Source organism: Lithobates pipiens, unplaced genomic scaffold, assembly GCF_037356315.1.
Source record: "Lithobates pipiens isolate NorthernLeopardFrog02 unplaced genomic scaffold, aLitPip1_a1.2 Scaffold_16, whole genome shotgun sequence".
NCBI lineage: Eukaryota > Metazoa > Chordata > Amphibia > Anura > Ranidae > Lithobates > Lithobates pipiens.
Genome location: NW_027507748.1, coordinates 152335962 through 152352840, shown reverse-complemented (window position 1 = coordinate 152352840; position 16879 = coordinate 152335962). Strand labels below are relative to the sequence as shown.

The 16879-nt window shown below is 45.8% G+C and overlaps 1 protein-coding gene across 3 annotated transcripts in view; it reads left to right on the top strand.

Annotated features, from left to right (window-relative positions):
* LOC143982165 (septin-5-like) overlaps window positions 1–16879 on the top strand; it is a 106417-nt gene that overhangs the window by 36411 nt on the left and 53127 nt on the right. For all 3 annotated transcript variants that reach the window (XR_013274408.1, XM_077480636.1, XM_077480635.1), the window contains exon 2: window positions 15418–16245. Coding sequence is in view for 2 of the 3 variants with exons in the window: in XM_077480636.1 (XP_077336762.1) it covers window positions 15418–16245 (828 nt within the window). In the remaining variant the exon portion in view is untranslated. The remainder of the gene's footprint in view (window positions 1–15417; window positions 16246–16879) is intronic.

Genomic DNA, 16879 nt, shown 5'->3' with positions numbered 1-16879 from the left:
CGGGAGAAGAGGCCGGCGGCGGGGAGGAAGAAAGCCGGACTCCTCCGCTGGCAAAAGAGCTACACACACATAGCGGAGGAGTCCGGCGAGAAGACCCCCGAAGACGGAAGACCCCCGGCTGTGCAATAAAATATTTTTTCCCCCTGTGTTGTGTTTTTATTTGTACTTTATTTCACAGGTGAATGGGTAGGGGTACATTGTACCCCATACTCATTCACATAGGGTGGGGGGCCGGTATCCGGGTGCCCCCTTCTTAAAGGGGGCTCCCGGATTCCGATAAGCCCCCCGCCCGCAGACCCCGACAACCAACGGCCAGGGTTGTCGGGAAGAGGCCCTTGTCCTCATCAACATGGGGACAAGGTGCTTTGGGGTGGGGGGGCCGCGCGGCCCCCCCCTTCCCCAAGGCACCCCCCCATGTTGAGGGCACGCGGCCTGGTACGGCTCAGGAGGGGGGGGCGCGCTCGCTCGCCCCCCTTTCCTGGCCGGCCGGGTAGCGTGCTCGGACAAGGGTCTGGTGTGGACTTGGGGGGAACCCCCACGCCGATTTTTTTCGGCGTTGGGGTTCCCCTTTAAGCCCATTCCAGGCGGCGGAGCCCGCGACGTCTCCTTCGCGGGCCCCGCCTACCTGTACACGCGCTCGAAATGGGCGGATTTGCCTCCTCCTTACGTGGGCGAGTCCGTTCATTTCAAAAGTTGAGCGAACTGTTTGCCCAACCTTGTTCGTCAAACAGTCCGCTCGTGTGTGGGCAAGTCCGCTCATGCAAATTTTGAGCGGACTGTTTGACAAACTGTTTGCCGAACAAGGTTGGGCGAACAGTCCGCGCGTGTGTACGCGGCCTAACACACAACCTGCTTGGTCCACAAAAGTTTTTATAAGGACTGGTAACTTGGTATAGGGTGCTACGGTACATAGGCCTGAGTGCAGTACAGTCTGCTGTTCTGTAAGGACCGCTATCGGTCCACAATACATAGGGTTGACGTGCACTACTGCTGACCGCTGCCCTATACTGCAGCAGTCCTTCAGCGGTATAGGGACTAAGAGTTTTGTCACAGGGTGATTTAAAAAATGACAGGCAGAGGAAGAGGCAGGCCCTTCCGCAGGGGTGGTAGGGGTAGGGCAGGAGCAACAGCCTTGAGCCAAAGTGGGAAGTTGCAGAAGGTGCGTTCAATTACTTTAAAGGACGCACCAGACTTGGTTGAGTGGCTCACTCAGCCTTATTCTTCTGCACCCTCCTCATCCTCTCGATCTGCACCCTCTTCTTCACTCTCTGCTATGTGCACCCCCAAAGACACTACCACCAACAACACCACCACCACCACATACCTTCCGCTTGAGTGCAAATGGGGGCCTTCATGCTCCAGTGTTTTAATAGGGACCCCCGTATAAAAAGCATGAGGGTCAAGGACCAGTACTGGGTGGCAACGTACTTAGATCCCCGGTACAAACACAAAATGGCGGAAATGTTACCGCCGTCGCAGAGGGCTGTCAGAATGCAGCACTTCCAGGCCTTGCTTCGAGAAATGCTGCATTCTGCTTTTGCGTGCGCTGGCAGAGGAGCAATTCCCACTCCCAGAGAAGGATTTGCGGGTACCAATCCAACAGCGCCTGCAAGAAGAGGCCGGTTTGAAGATGTGTTGGTGACTTCGGATATGAGGTCATTCTTTCAGCCGACCCATCGACAGGTGTCATCCGGATCCAGCATCAGGGAACGCCTAGACCGTCAGGTGTCCGACTACATTGGGTTAACGGCCGATGTGGACGCTCTGAGGAGTGATGAACCCCTAGACTACTGGGTGGGCAGGCTTGACCTCTGGCCAGAGCTTGCCCAATTTGCAATCGAACTGTTGGCTTGCCCCTCATCCAGTGTCCTGTCCGAAAGGACGTTCAGCGCAGCAGGGGGGATTGTGACCGATAAGCGTACTCGCCTAGCTCACGACAGTGTTAACTACCTCACATTTCTAAAAATGAATGAGGCATGGATCTCGGAGGAATTCAACACATGTGATCAGTAGACCATGTATATGTCTATAAACAATTTTTGGAATCAAGCACACAGACCTTCTTAATTCATTTGGCTCACTTCCCTGACCCAAAAAAGCACACCGTACTATATGCCCCTACCCTCCTCTTTGAAGAGGTTGAGCGGTGTCATATTTCTACTGGGGCTGCTTATTATGAGGGGTTCCCACCATCCCTGTGCTGTGCTGACTTCCTCCTGGGTGTTCTTATTATGAGGGGCTCCCACCATCCCTGTGCTGTGCTGACTTCCTCCTGGGGGTTCTTATTATGAGGGGATCACACCATCCCTGTGCTGTGCTGACTTCCTCCTGGGGCTGCTTACGGTGCTGCTGTCAGCGCTGTATGTCACGGAGCTGCTGTCAGCGCTGTATGTCACGGAGCTGCTGTCAGCGCTGTATGTCACGGAGCTGCTGTCAGCGCTGTATGTCACGGAGCTGCTGTCAGCGCTGTATGTCACGGAGCTGCTGTCAGCGCTGTATGTCACGGAGCTGCTGTCAGCGCTGTATGTCACGGAGCTGCTGTCAGCGCTGTATGTCACGGAGCTGCTGTCAGCGCTGTATGTCACGGTGCTGCTGTCAGCGCTGTATGTCACGGAGCTGCTGTCAGCGCTGTATGTCACGGAGCTGCTGTCAGCGCTGTATGTCACGGAGCTGCTGTCAGCGCTGTATGTCACGGAGCTGCTGTCAGCGCTGTATGTCACGGAGCTGCTGTCAGCGCTGTATGTCACGGAGCTGCTGTCAGCGCTGTATGTCACGGTGCTGCTGTCAGCGCTGTATGTCACGGAGCTGCTGTCAGCGCTGTATGTCACGGAGCTGCTGTCAGTGCTGTATGTCACGGAGCTGCTGTCAGCGCTGTATGTCACGGAGCTGCTGTCAGCGCTGTATGTCACGGAGCTGCTGTCAGCGCTGTATGTCACGGTGCTGCTGTCAGCGCTGTATGTCACGGAGCTGCTGTCAGCGCTGTATGTCACGGAGCTGCTGTCAGCGCTGTATGTCACGGAGCTGCTGTCAGCGCTGTATGTCACGGAGCTGCTGTCAGCGCTGTATGTCACGGAGCTGCTGTCAGCGCTGTATGTCACGGTGCTGATGTCAGTGCTCTGTATTACGGTGCTGCTGTCAGTGCTCTGTATCTCCTGCACCCTCTTGTTTGCCTACCCTGGTCCCTGACCTTCCCTCTCCTCCATTGCCTTCATTAGCTCCATAGTCCTGAATTGTCAGAACAATTTCCCAAATAAAAAAAAAATGCTTGTAGTTATCGATCCCAAATTCACCTCATACATGTATTATGCTATTGTCCAGGTGGTGGGACTACGTGCTACCCCCTAATAATTACCCCGTGGCCGCAAATTCGACCTAAAGGTTTGCGAAATTCGCCTCCCATTGAAGTCAATGGAGCCCGCGGCGAACGGTCGTTTTCGCGAACGTTTGTGTCCGTTCGCGTTTCGCGTTCGCGAAACGTCCCGTCGGAAGTTCGTCCATCACTAGCGATAACTCTCTGATGCTATTTGTAAGTTAATTCCAGAGTTTTGGGGTATAGTAGGAGAAGGCTCTGTCTCCCATCAAATGTAAGTGAGTAGAAGACCAGAATTTAAGGAGCAGAGGTTACCTGGGGGGGGGGGTAAGTTGATAAAAGTTCAGACAGGTAAAGGGGTGTCAAGTAGTGAAGAGCCTTATAGGTGAGCAAGACGATCTGAAAGTGGTTCTAAAGCAGGGGTGCCCAACCTTTTGAAGAGTGAGGGCCACTTAAGCGACTTGGTAACCGGTCGCGGGCCACAATGAGTGGAGCAGAAGGATGACAGTTCCATGTCCACTGTGCATATGTAGAACCGACACAGATATAACCCATAATCTATGGGCCCTTGGATCCCATCTGCCCAGATAGAAGGGGGCGGATCGGAGTGGAGGTAAGTGGGGTGTAAATGGCCACAAGTCCGTTTACATCTGCGGCTCCATAGAGGTGAATGGAGGGTCAGACCGATATGGGGCCTAAGGCTGTTTTCCCACTGATGCAATGTGGTTTACCCACACAGAGGGTGCAGACAAGTTCACCTCTGACTTTCCTGCAGTTTAGCTGTACTTTGCCATAGACTTCTATTATATCCTGCAGGTGTGGTTCACTTTCAGAAAGTGCACTAAACTTACAGGTAATAACAGAAGTCTATGGCTCAGTGTAGATAACCCGCAGGTGGCCTGCGCTGCACCTGCGGATCAGTTTGAAAGCAGCCCAGTAATCACCGCAGAACAGATATGCCCATATATACACTGTGATTTAAGTAATAAACTTACCTTTAATAACAGTTTTCCATTCAGGTATCACAGGCTGTTGTGCCAGGCAGATCGCATTTGGTGTCACTCCACCTGTGATAGGAGTTGGTGCAATACAGGAAGTATCGGCTTATGCGCCTCTGCAGCCACTTACTTCCTCTACCAGTGGCTTTTTTTTTTTTAACAGAAGCTCTACCAGTGGATTTATTCACAACACTGATGCTCTGGGATGGCGGGTTGGGAACCCACAATCTGGGCTTGCCAACCCGCCATCCCAGAGCAGGAGGTCGCGGGCCACATCAGAGGGCTCCGCGGGCCACATGTGGCCCCTGGCCACTGGTTGTTCTAAAGGTATAACAGGTGAAATATTAAAGTTAATAATAAGATTCAAAATCCACAGTAGCGCATCAATTTTCAAATCAAATCTCACTGAAATAAACAGGGAATGAAAACAAGTCCATAAAAATACAAGTCCAAAATTGTGAAAAAGTGGTGTATCCTTCTAAAATACATATACCGCATGTCCTCCGCCACAGTCTTTTGTGTGGGTTCAGATCCCTTTAAGCCCCATACGCAGATTTTCTGCTGATTTTTGTCTTCAGATTTACCAAAACCATGTAATATGAGGTCAAACCTTAGGAGATTCAATTTGTACGCCTGCCTTTGCACTACATGTTTTGGTAAATCTGAAGACAAAAATCAGCAGAAAATCTGATAGTGTGTATGGGGCTTAAGTCTAATGCCGCGTACACACAATCAGAATTTCGGCCAGAAAAAGACTGATGATAGCTTTTCATCGGAAAAAGCGACCGTGTGTAGGCTCCATCGGAATATAGCTGGCCAAATTCCCGCCAGCAAAAATTTGAGAGCATGTTCTCAATTTTTCCGAAGGAAAAACTTTCTATCGGAAATTCCGTGTATGCAATTCCGACGCGCAAAAACTCACGCATGCTCAACTACGAGATGGAAGCTATTGGGTACTGGGTATTGAACTTAATTTTTATAGTCCCATCGTACATGTTGTACATCACCGCGTTTTTTACGGTTGGAATTTGGTGTGACCATCTGTATGCAAGACAGCTTGAGCGAAATACAGACGGAATTCCATCGGGAAAACCACCAGAGCTTTTTCCGACCAAAATTCTGATCGTGTGTATGCGGCATAGCACTCACCAAATAGTATTGCCATTCATTCTCATAACTGGCAAATAACACTTATGCTGATGTAAAAATGCCAGGAGACTCCAGTCACGATCCAGATGTCATGAAGATATTCACATATAGAGGAAAATAGAGACAATTCCTCTAATAGTGTAAAAACCTTTAGGTACCCGCTTTATCTAAAATGAATGCACTTACATGAACACGCAAATGAACAAGCCCATAATTAAAATTGGGTATCAGGTGTAATATGCTGCGATCTCACTGTTCTACATGGATCAGAGTGGCTGCTCGCACTTCCTGAAACTACGTTCTTTGTCACAGGGGGTCATCACCCACCGCTCTGATCCATATGAGCGCAATGCACATATTTATGTGGTTCTAAAGGTAAAAGTTTTTTTATCTTAATGCATTCTATGCATTAAGATAAAAAACCTTCTGTGTGCAGCAGCCCCCCTAATACTTCCCTAATACTTCCCCTCCTCATTGGCACCACTGGCTCCCGCTGCTGTCAAAGTCAGTGAGCCAATGAGAAGAGAGAGGGGGTGCGGCCCGTCAGTGGCTTTGTTTCTGAATGGACACACAGAGCAGCGGCTCAGCTTGGGTGCAAGCTGCTTGCCCTTGGGGCAGGAGGGAGGGGCGAGAAGCGCCGGCAAGGGACCTGAAAAGAGAAGGATCTGAGCTGCTCTGTGCAAAACCAACTGCACAGAGCAGGTAAGTATGACGCGTTTTTTATTTTTAAGCAAGCAAATTAGACTTTAGTATCACTTAAAAGTCTATGTGAAACCTGACAGGTAGCCAGTGCAAGGGCTCCAGGATAGGGATAATGTGATAACTTTTAAAAGACCGAGTCCGGATTCTGGCTGCAGAATATGTACATATTGTAGTTAAAAGAGAAGTATGCTTCTTTTTTTTTCCCATCATACTTACCTAGGTGGATGCAGCATAGGCCGATGCTGTATCTGTCCCCTGCTGACTCTGCACTGAGAAGCGAGCGATCGAACATCTCTGATGGGTTGGTTCTCTCAGCACCCCGAGCAGAGAGCTGCTGCCTGTCAGTCAGCAGCTCTCTTCTCTGCCCCACCCCCATGCTCACTGGAGCACTGACTGTGGAGGGGCGGGAGAGCGGCCTTCCCAGGTTCTCAGCGGCTCGCTGAGAGGCTGAGACGGGTATATGTCCCGGCACCAGACAAATTCCGACTTTATTGTCGTGGTAACGCTGTGCCTGGACTAATGCCTGGACTAATTCCTGTGACCTCAGCAGAGAGTGGACTTCAGTCCGCTCTCTGCCGAAAACAGGTCACAGTGCAAAACGAATTGCACTCCTGTGACCCTTAGGAGAAGCCCAGCCAAACGAGTTTAGGCTGGACTTCTCATTTAACCACTTGCTTACTGGGCACTTAAACCCCCCTCCTATCCAGACCAATTTTCAGCTTTCGACGCTGATGCACTTTGAATGATAATTGCGTGGTCATACAACACTTTACTCAAATTAAATTTTTATCATTTTTTTCCCACAAATAGAGCTTTCTTTTGGTGGTATTAGATCACCTATGCGATTAAGACCAAATTATTATTTATTTATTTTGTTATAAAATTTGAAAACAGGTAATTTTTGTCCGTCATTGATGTACGCTGATGAGGTGGCACTGATGGGCTCTGATAGGTGGCAGTGATGGGCACTGATCTTCTACACTGATAGGCAGAACTTCTAGGTGGCACTGATTGGCACCACTGGTGGGCACTGATAGGTGGCACTTGTGGGCATTGATAGGTGGTACTTGTGGGCACTGTCAGGTGGTATAAATGAGGCATAATTGCCTCTTCCTCTTTGGGACCGATGTCCCTTTCAGATGAGCCGATGATCGGCTTATTTTTTCTCCTCCGCTGTCAGCGTGAGAAAAAAAAAACGATCACCGAGCTTTTATTTTGATCATGTGATCAGCTGTCACTGGTGGGACCGGCCCCTTACTCGGATCGGTGAATCTGTAGGGCGTGCGCAGGGAGCGTGCACAGGGGAGGCCGTCGGGAATTCAGGTCTGCACTGTGGCCGTCATTTGGCTATAGCGTGGATGTCAAGAGGTTAATTATTTCGTGGAGTAGTGGATTTAAGAACAACAGTGAGTAGAGCATTGCAGTAGTCAAGCATGTATGGATCATCTCTTCAGCTACAGTGTAAGATAGCATAGGACGCAGCCGAGCAATGTTTCTCAAGTGGAAAAAGATGTTCTGACAATATTTTTGTGCATGTGGATCAAATATTAAACTAGCGACAAATCTTAGCCCTAGATCTTTTCATTTAGACTGAAGCTCAAGTACAGCACCATTTATGTGGGGGGGGGGGGGGGGGGGGTGCCAATAAGCATGTTTAATTATCACAGTTTAATTGAAGGAATTTGTGGGCCATCTTTGTTTTTATATCACAAATACAGCTAGATGGGAGAGAGGCAGCCAAAGTAGAATCCAGTTTAGTGTGGATGTATATCTGAGTGATAATTGAGTTTTTTCTGTTAAATGCCACAGAAGAAGGGGTTCTCAAAGCTCCCTGTGAGACCCCTTTCACACCACGCCACCCATAGCGTCGGCGGTAAAACGCTGCTATTTTTAGTGGCGTTTTACCGTTGGATTTGCGGCACATTTCAAGGGTTGAAACCGCCGGCAATGCGCCGTAATAGCGCCGTTTTTCCGTCGGTATTACAGTGCTGCCCCATTGATTTCAATGGGGAGCAGCGGTAGAGGAGCGGTAAATACACCGCCCTTTCACCGCTCCAAAGAAGCTGCTGGCAGGACTTTTCCTGACGTCCTGCCAGTGCACCACTGCAGTGTGAAAGCCCTTGAGGCTTTCACACTACAGACAATGGTGCAGCTGTTTTAGGGCAGATTGCAGGCGCTATTTCTAACACTATAGCGGCTGCAAAATGCCCTTGGTGTGAAAGGAGTCTAAATGTCTGAGCAGCACTTTTGTTCAAGAATATGGGGGGGAGGGGGAGCGTCCTGTCCTGGTGTGGGAACACAGCATTGTATACTATATGCAGCTGAGGCTACATATAGTTTACACAACGCACACAGCCGATGCATCTGTAAGTGAAGTAAGTAGTTCATTTGGACCAGATTAGTCCAAATAAACTATTTAAAGTTCACTGAAGCCTGGAGTTCTTTTTTAAGGTTCTGTCACCCAGGTGTTCTGTAATCTGCAAAAGAGAACTAATCAGGGCTTGCAACCCTGTTTGTGGTTCGACTGAAGAAATGAGCCTAGAAGTCACTACAGCAACTTAGGGGCTTTTCAGTCATTATTTTTCAGTACTTGCAGCATTTAAAAAAAAAAAAAATACTTTTTTTGCTTAAAAAAATAAATAAAACATGAGAAATTGGGCACACATTACAGAAATGTTTTGCCCAGACATACACTTTAGTTTTCTTATATCAAGATGTTGAACAATGCAGTACAAAAGCCTTCAAGCTTTTTATATGACCATTTACTGATCATGTACTGAGCTGTGATTTAGAAAATGCCTTGCAAAGCTTCACCACATAGGCTGCCATAATTCAGCCAGTTTCAAGCCTCAGTGTTGGACCTAGTGCACATATATGAGATATCAACCTTCCAATTAGGCTGATGGAGAACTTGAAATATAATCTCCGAAGGCAGGAACTGGTGTGGATGATAAGGAAAGTTCTGCACAAAATGGGAAAAATACTGAAAGTTTTCAATGCTTGTACTTTGATATATGCGAACCTTTGTTGTTCGATAAAGGATTGTTGAATACTGTATGTTAGGGCCTTGTTTATTGCCGCCTATGCTGACTTGATGATTTGGAAGCTGTAAAGCTCACTGACATATTACTGTGGTATTAGTAAAGATCACTGCATTGTCATCATGATTGAATATATTGATTGCTTTCTTTGTCCGTGTATTTACTGTGAGTTTTGCTGACATAATCAATGCTTCTTTCATTAATGTCCACAAAACATTGCTGAAAACACTATATAAAAATAGTTGCTGCAACCCCTTATGCCACGTACACACAAACGGAATTTCGGCCAGCAAAAGACCGATGAGAGCTTTTCATCGGAAAATGTGACCGTGTGTGTATGCTTCATCGGAATTTAGCTGGCCGAATTCCCACCAGCAAAAATTTGAGAGCATGTTCTCTCCGATTCTCCGATCGTGTGTACGCAAAAACACACGTATGCTCAGATTCAACTATGTTATGGAAGCTATTGGCTACTGGGTATTGAACTTCCTTTTTCTAGTCCCGTCGTATGTGTTGTACGTCACCGCCTTCTTGACGGTCAGAATTTGGTGTGACTGTGTATATGCAATATAGCTTGAGCGAAATCCTGTCGGGAACACCATCAGAGTTTTTTCCGACCAAAATTCCGATCTTGTGTATGCGGCATTAGAAAACATTTTTCAAAGGGTGAAGGTAATCATAAAGTTTTTGTTTTTTTCTTCTTACGGAAATAGGCACTTTAACAAGCAATCTCCAATAGGGGATAAAAAGTTGAGACATTTTCCTACTCATAAATCAATAAAGGATGGGATATGTCACGCTTTATTTATATAAGAAGGAATTGCACCAAGAGAATTTAACATTATTGGAAAGGGACTAGGGCACTGTTCACAAGCATAAAAGATACACTCTTGTGTGGTGTTTTTTTTTGGGGTGGGGTGGGGGCTAGACTGCGGGGGCTGGTGGAATATCGTTAACATGTTGAGTATATTATGAGATAGATCCATGTTTGTGTCGATTGTGTTTTATGTATTGTTTATTATGAATGTTTTCTTATATGTGTAGCACTAACCCCCGAAGGAGCTGCTGGTTTTATTCGGGCTTACCGTTACCTCACCTGCTCGCCTCTTTGTCTTAGGGGGGTCCCGTTGGAAAGTAGCTCAAATGATGATAAATCCGACACTTAGTCCTTTTTGAAGATTTATTTAGGGATAGCACCAAAGAAAGACAAAATACACAGTCCTTCAATAGAGGGTTAGAGGATGAAGGGGAGTTCAGGCACCTAGTAATTGCAGGTTAGAGGTATTAGTCAGATCCAGAGGACAAACAGATCCACAGACTGGATCCAGCAATCACCGGATAGGCCCCTCTCACTTGACCTAGCAGCTGATGAGATGCTCAACTAAGTCTCTGCCACAGACTTGTCAATTGAACTTAGCGATTTTGAGAGTTTTAGTAAGAACTACCATACAGTACCAGATTCTTTCAGCCGACCCGGCGATACTGTAAGGATATTGATCTGGGTTGCGTCCTTCAACTGAGTTTCCAGGTTCCTCCAGAGACACCAGCCTTGTGCTCGCCCCTCCACCTAAGAAGTCCTCCCCTGGATCCTGCAGTTTTCTTGGCTTCTCCCGCAGGCAAGACAGCACAGGACCACCCCTGGATCAGCAGGCACCAAGACATTCCTGGGCCTACACTCTCAGTTTTAAAGCCTCGGGCCAGCCTGCCCGAGGCGCAGATCCATGCTACACAGGCCCCAGGCCAGGAGGGCCATGAGGTCGGGGTAGCGGACCCCAAGACAGGGACCCGGAGACAGACGCCAAAAAAATGGTGTCGGCACCTTAAATGCCCTCTCCCAGAAGGCACAGCAGGGAAACCACACCCACTAAACCATTTCCGAGCAAGAGGTAGCATTCAATGCATCCAGCCTGCTGCTGTTCCACACCCACCGACGGTGACAGCGACACCTACGGTCAAGTGGGAATCAGTGCAACCCAGCTGGACTGGTACAGAAACCAGAACTTTTAGAGAAATTAGTCTGTACCAAACTACAGCTTCAGACAATTAAATTTGAAATGGGCGTCTGCCCATCAGGAGCAGGGCGCTAAATATGTTTATATATATTTAAATGGTTTGAAATGAATTGAAATTGAATGTTTTTATGTGTATAATAAGTTATTAAAAATAATTAAAAAGAAAGAAAACATTTTTCAGAGCCAGAAAATATGAAAATGTATTTTTCCAAGCTGCCTATGTTGGAAGACTTGGAGAGTGAGCAGTAAAAGCATAAAAACATAAGTCTTATGAAAGTTGGCTGCCTGGTAGTATCGATGGTAAGCTACCTACAGACTTTATTGATTCATCAGAGGATCACACAGTCGTGTGACGAAAGGACAAAATTCAACCATCAGGTAAAAATTGATGCTCATGGCCAGGGGTGTTGCTAGGATCTGCAAAAGATCTGGGGCTAGAGCCCATAGCAACGGTCACCAACATTTTTGCATGCCCGTGGGGGGGGGGGCACACCAGTGGTAAGCAATTTTTTGTGGGCAAAGGCTGGTGGTTAAACTCACTATAATGCAGAATCAGTAGGAGCCCTGGATGTGTCGCTTGCCACATCCCCTGCCACCAGATGCAGTATGTCACTTGCCCCCGCAGCTTTTTAACTTGCCACCGTCACTTGCCACTAGATGTGGATTGTCACTTGCCATGTCGCCTGCCACCAGATGTGGATTGTCACTTACCACATCACCTGCCACCATTTGCAGATTGCCACGTCACCCGCCACCATTTGCAGATTGCCACGTCACCTGCCACCATTTGCAGATTGCCACTTGCCACTATTTCCAGATTGTCACTTATCACGTCACCTGCCACCATTTGCAGAGTGTCACTTGCCACGTCACTTGACACCATTTGCAGATTGTCACTTGTCACGTCACCTGCCACCATTTGCAGATTGTCACTTGCCATGTCACCTGCTACTAAATGTGGGTTGTCATTTGCCAACTGATGTGGATTGTCACTTGCCATGCCAGCCAGTGCCACCAAATGTGCATTTTCGCTGCATTGGTGGCAGGCTGGCAGCATTGGGCCATGTAGTGAGGGCAGGAGAGCGGAGATGCGGGGTGAGCAGTGAGAGATGTTGTAATCTCTCTGCTCCCTGCTGCACCTCCGACATTGAAGAGGCCCATGCTGTGAGGGCAGAAGAGCACTGATGTGTGGTGGGCAGTGAGAGATGATGTCATCTCTCTGCTCCCCGCCGCACATCACTCCCACATTGAAGTTTCCCAGCTGTGAGGGCGGAAGAGTGGTGACCTGGAGTGGGCGGAGAGAAAATGTCATCTCTGCTCATCCACCAACTTGTCCTCTTATCCACCTCATGCAGCCCGCCCACCACAGCTACGACCCGCTGGTTAGGCAGGGACCCTGCGGCACGAAATTTGGGGCTATAGGCTCCAGATTCGGGGCTAAAGCCTCAATAGCCACCCCCCGGCAATGCCTATGCTCATGGCTATGCAGAGTGAGAGTGGTTCGCTAACACTAGAGGTGCCGGTCTCTCTCAGTAGTGAACCCCCCAATAAATATTTAGACACATGGATTTCTGCCATAGTTGGTAGGTGGCTACAGAGATGAAACATTTCCTAATCCAAGTATCATTGTGAATGCCAAGATGTTAATCACTGCCTATAGATTATGTTGAATTAGGCAAAATAGAACTGTTGAATTTAATGCATGAAGAGCGGTGCTGGTTTTACACATCGGTATAGAAAAACACAGATGGCACATAGGCCTAGCGCATTATCCTTAATACACATTTTTATTGAATAATATAAAACGGGGGTGAATATATTTTTTGTTATGTATCACAAACCAATGCTTGCATCATAGCTTTAACATAACATCATCTGCTTAAGTCCATGTGTGTAAATTCACAATGCTTGTAGACGGCTAATGTGTATCAAGGTTTCCCTTTCTTCAGAGCCTCGCCTGGATGGCTTTATAGAATAGGTAAGAATCTCTTTTGGTCCAAATCCATGCCTCTCAGATCAGTGCCTTTACTGCTATGAGCCTCCTCTCATGTCTGTTTTACACATTAATGCCTGTTGTTACATTGTTTATTTACTTACACTTAGAGAGGTATTGGAAGAAGGATTAGATTGTTAGAATGTGTACAAAAATTGTATGTATGAGCTGCTGAGTGCTGTTTTTGGGACATGTGACCTACAACAGTGGCAGTTCATGAAACGTGGCAGGTCATGTGACCTGTAAGTGAAGCAACTTTGGGGTTGGCATGTGAGTGTATTCTCAACAGCTATACCCACTTTCCAACATCCTCCCTTTAAATTTATATCTGCTATAGCACAATTAAGTGAAAAATGGCAAAGACTACAAAAAGTATTGCAACTTACATAGGGAAGGGGGGCAAGTTGAATACATCAGTGCAGTACTATTTACTCAATCAACACCACACCGTAGGTATATATATAATCACCCAACCCCAAAGTGATAAAATAAATAAAATAATAAAAAATCCACAAAATACTACCAAACATACAAGCACAAACCCAAACTGGACAGCTGCAGACTCCTTATTAATTACTAAAATCCATCCAAACAACCAGCAAGTAATTGCAGATTTAGGGAGGCGCAGAACGATAAGTCTATAAGTATAAATTCCTTTTTGTAGAGTAAAGAATTGTAAGATAAATATATAAAAAGTATATTCCACCATCTTGTATAAAACGTGTTAAAATTGTATTAAGAGGGCACTATGGGTAGGTTAATTGGCTCCTGTTTAAACTGGCCCTAGTATATGTATGTATGAATGTGAGTTAGGGACCTAAAATTGTGAGCTCCTTTAGGGTAAGGGACTGATGTGAATGTAAAATATATATGTGTAAAGTGCTGCGTAAAGTGATGGCATTATATAAGTACCTGTAATAATAAATAAATAATACATCCAATAAACAATATCATTCTATGGACCATCCAGCACACTACCCTTCAGTGTGCCATCTTCCCTGTGTCTCACCCTGTCCTTCCGTGTGCCAATGCTGTCATGTCACTTCCAGGATGGCATGTGATGTCGCCGTGCAGTAGTGTCCTAATGCGTTTTGTTGTGCTGACTTCTTTGGAGGGCCACGTTTTATATACGGTGGTGGACTATTTGGGGACTTTATATGAATTTTATTTTGAATACTTTTTACATATTTATCTTTTGATTTTTCACTCCAGAATAGGGAATTTATATTTATAGATTAATCACTTTGCGCCTCCCTAAATCTGAAATTACGTGCTGGTTGTTTAAATGGAGTACTATAGAAACAGATTACATCCAGCCTGTGCATTCTGAATTATTTATTTGTGCAGAAGATTTCAAAAGTTTGCAGAACACTGAGTAAACAAAAATAAATTAGCAAAGCTAGTATATACCTTAATTCATTGATGCCATCATCCTAACACTTCCTTTAATTTAAAAATATATATTTGCCATGATACCTTTAATCAGTAACATTCATGATGTAAAATATATGAACGTGACTATGGCATCATGGTTTTATATAGCCTGAAAGCCTCTTAGTGTGCACTTTTAAAAATTACATATATCTATGTGCTTGAATATTTGAAAATGTTATGGAAATCATTGGAGGGTTGTAATTTCTGCCCTTAGGGTAAGACAGTAATTAGTAAAAATACAGATTAGAATGTCTGATTGATCTTTACATCCTGTCAATATTCCATGTTCCATCCAACTAATTGAATTTGTGTTCCATTTGAGGTCTAAATTAAGTTAGAGAACAGTGCAGACGCAGACATTTTCCGCATACTTTTCAAGATGTGATTGGTGATTAAAGACATCAAATAAAAATTGGGAAAAATGTTCACCTTTATAGTAAATACAGTAAGTCCCCTACATACGAATGAGTTCTGTTCCGATAGCGTGTTCATAAATCCAATTTGTTTGTAAGTCCAACAAAGTAAGCCTAGGTACCCAACTGATACAATTGGCCCAATAAATTACTGTAATGGGTTTATAACACATTTCTCACAAATAATATATGGAAAAAAAAGTTGAAATATAGATATGGTACTGTATACAGAAAAGTACACAAAACCACAAGCACCAGAAATGTGAACTAGCTAATACAATTGGACATGCAAATGTATGTTTGTATCTTGTATCATATGTAGGGGACTAACTGTATTTTTTTAATCTTTTTTGTGTTTTTTCTAGATCCGCAATTTTCTGCTCAATGACTCAGAAGATGAGGAGCTAAAAGAAATTATTCGTACATTTCCTGGGGAAAGCAGCAACAGAGCACAAGAGCCAAAGGAAAGACTTCTCATAGAGCAACCAGGGAAACAGACAAGGGCCCAAGGAGAGCAACAAGAACAGGAGGAACAGATCCAAAGGGAACAACAAGAGCAAAAGGAGGAGGACTACTACAGGAAAAACCAGCAAAAGCAGGATAGGCTTTACAGAGAACAACCAGAGGAGGAGGAAATATTAAATAAAGAACACCTAGAAGAGGAAGAGAGGCTCCGTCGAGAGCATCAGGAAGAAAAGCTGCGCAGAGAGCAGTGTGAAGAGGATGAAAAGCTCCGCAGGGAGCAGCAACGTGAAGAGGAGGAAAGGCTTCACAGGCAACATCAAGAAGAGACTCTGCGAAGAGAGCAACAGGAAGAAGAGAGGCAACGCAAGGAGCGTCAGCAAGAGTTTAGGCTTCGCTGGGAGGAGCAAGAGGAGAATTTCAGCAAAGAACATCCGGGTGGTAAACTTTGGTGGGAGCAGGAAACTGAAAAACAACACCTTGAGCTGCAGAAATATCACAGAGATCAACACAACGAGGGAGCCTTTTATAATGACACCATGCAGCCCCATGTAGAGCCTGAGCTCCTTTCTGTTAGACACATTAAAAAGGACATTGATGAGGGAATGAACTCAAGCCAGACACTTACTGCCCAGCCTTCAGGATGGGGCTGTCCACCACTGGTTCCACCTCTAAGTCCTTCTAGACCTAAGAGCCCGTGGGGAAAGCTTGACCCTTATGACTCCAGTGAGGTAAAATTCTTTATAATAATTATTATTCTCTTTTTAAAGTTAATACATTGTTTTCAGTAAGATCACTGGAAAAACCCAACCTAATCCAATTTCAGGGCTTTTCGTTCATATAGTTCTGTATAGCTCTAAGCTCCCAACTTAAGGAGTTCATAGACTAAAGATGGAGGCCAAATAATTATTCTTTGGAAAGATGGGGGTTCAAATATCTACTCTTGTGTTGTCCAAGTAAGCATGTTTTTCTTCACTGCAGACGCTCTAGCTCAGTGATTCTTAACCAGGGTTCCGTGGAACCCTAGGGTTCTTCCAGAGGTTGTTAGGGGTTTCTTCGGCATTGGGCCATTTCTGTCTCTCACATAAGTTCCCACGAATACTATTGATCTTTTTAGCTATCTGTAAGGAGGTAATTCTTCCTAATGACCACAAGTGTAAGGACCCTTCTTCCCACTGACCATTAGACTAATATATCATGAGTTGTAGATTTCTAATTTTTAGCAGAGGTTCCCGAGACTGCAGAACTATTTCAAGGGTTCCTCTGTGTTGAAAAGGTTGAGAAAGGCTGTTCTAACCTATCAAGTGAATACAGGCAAAAAGCATGGTGACACATTCTGCCCCAAGACTTGCAAGCGAAGGGATC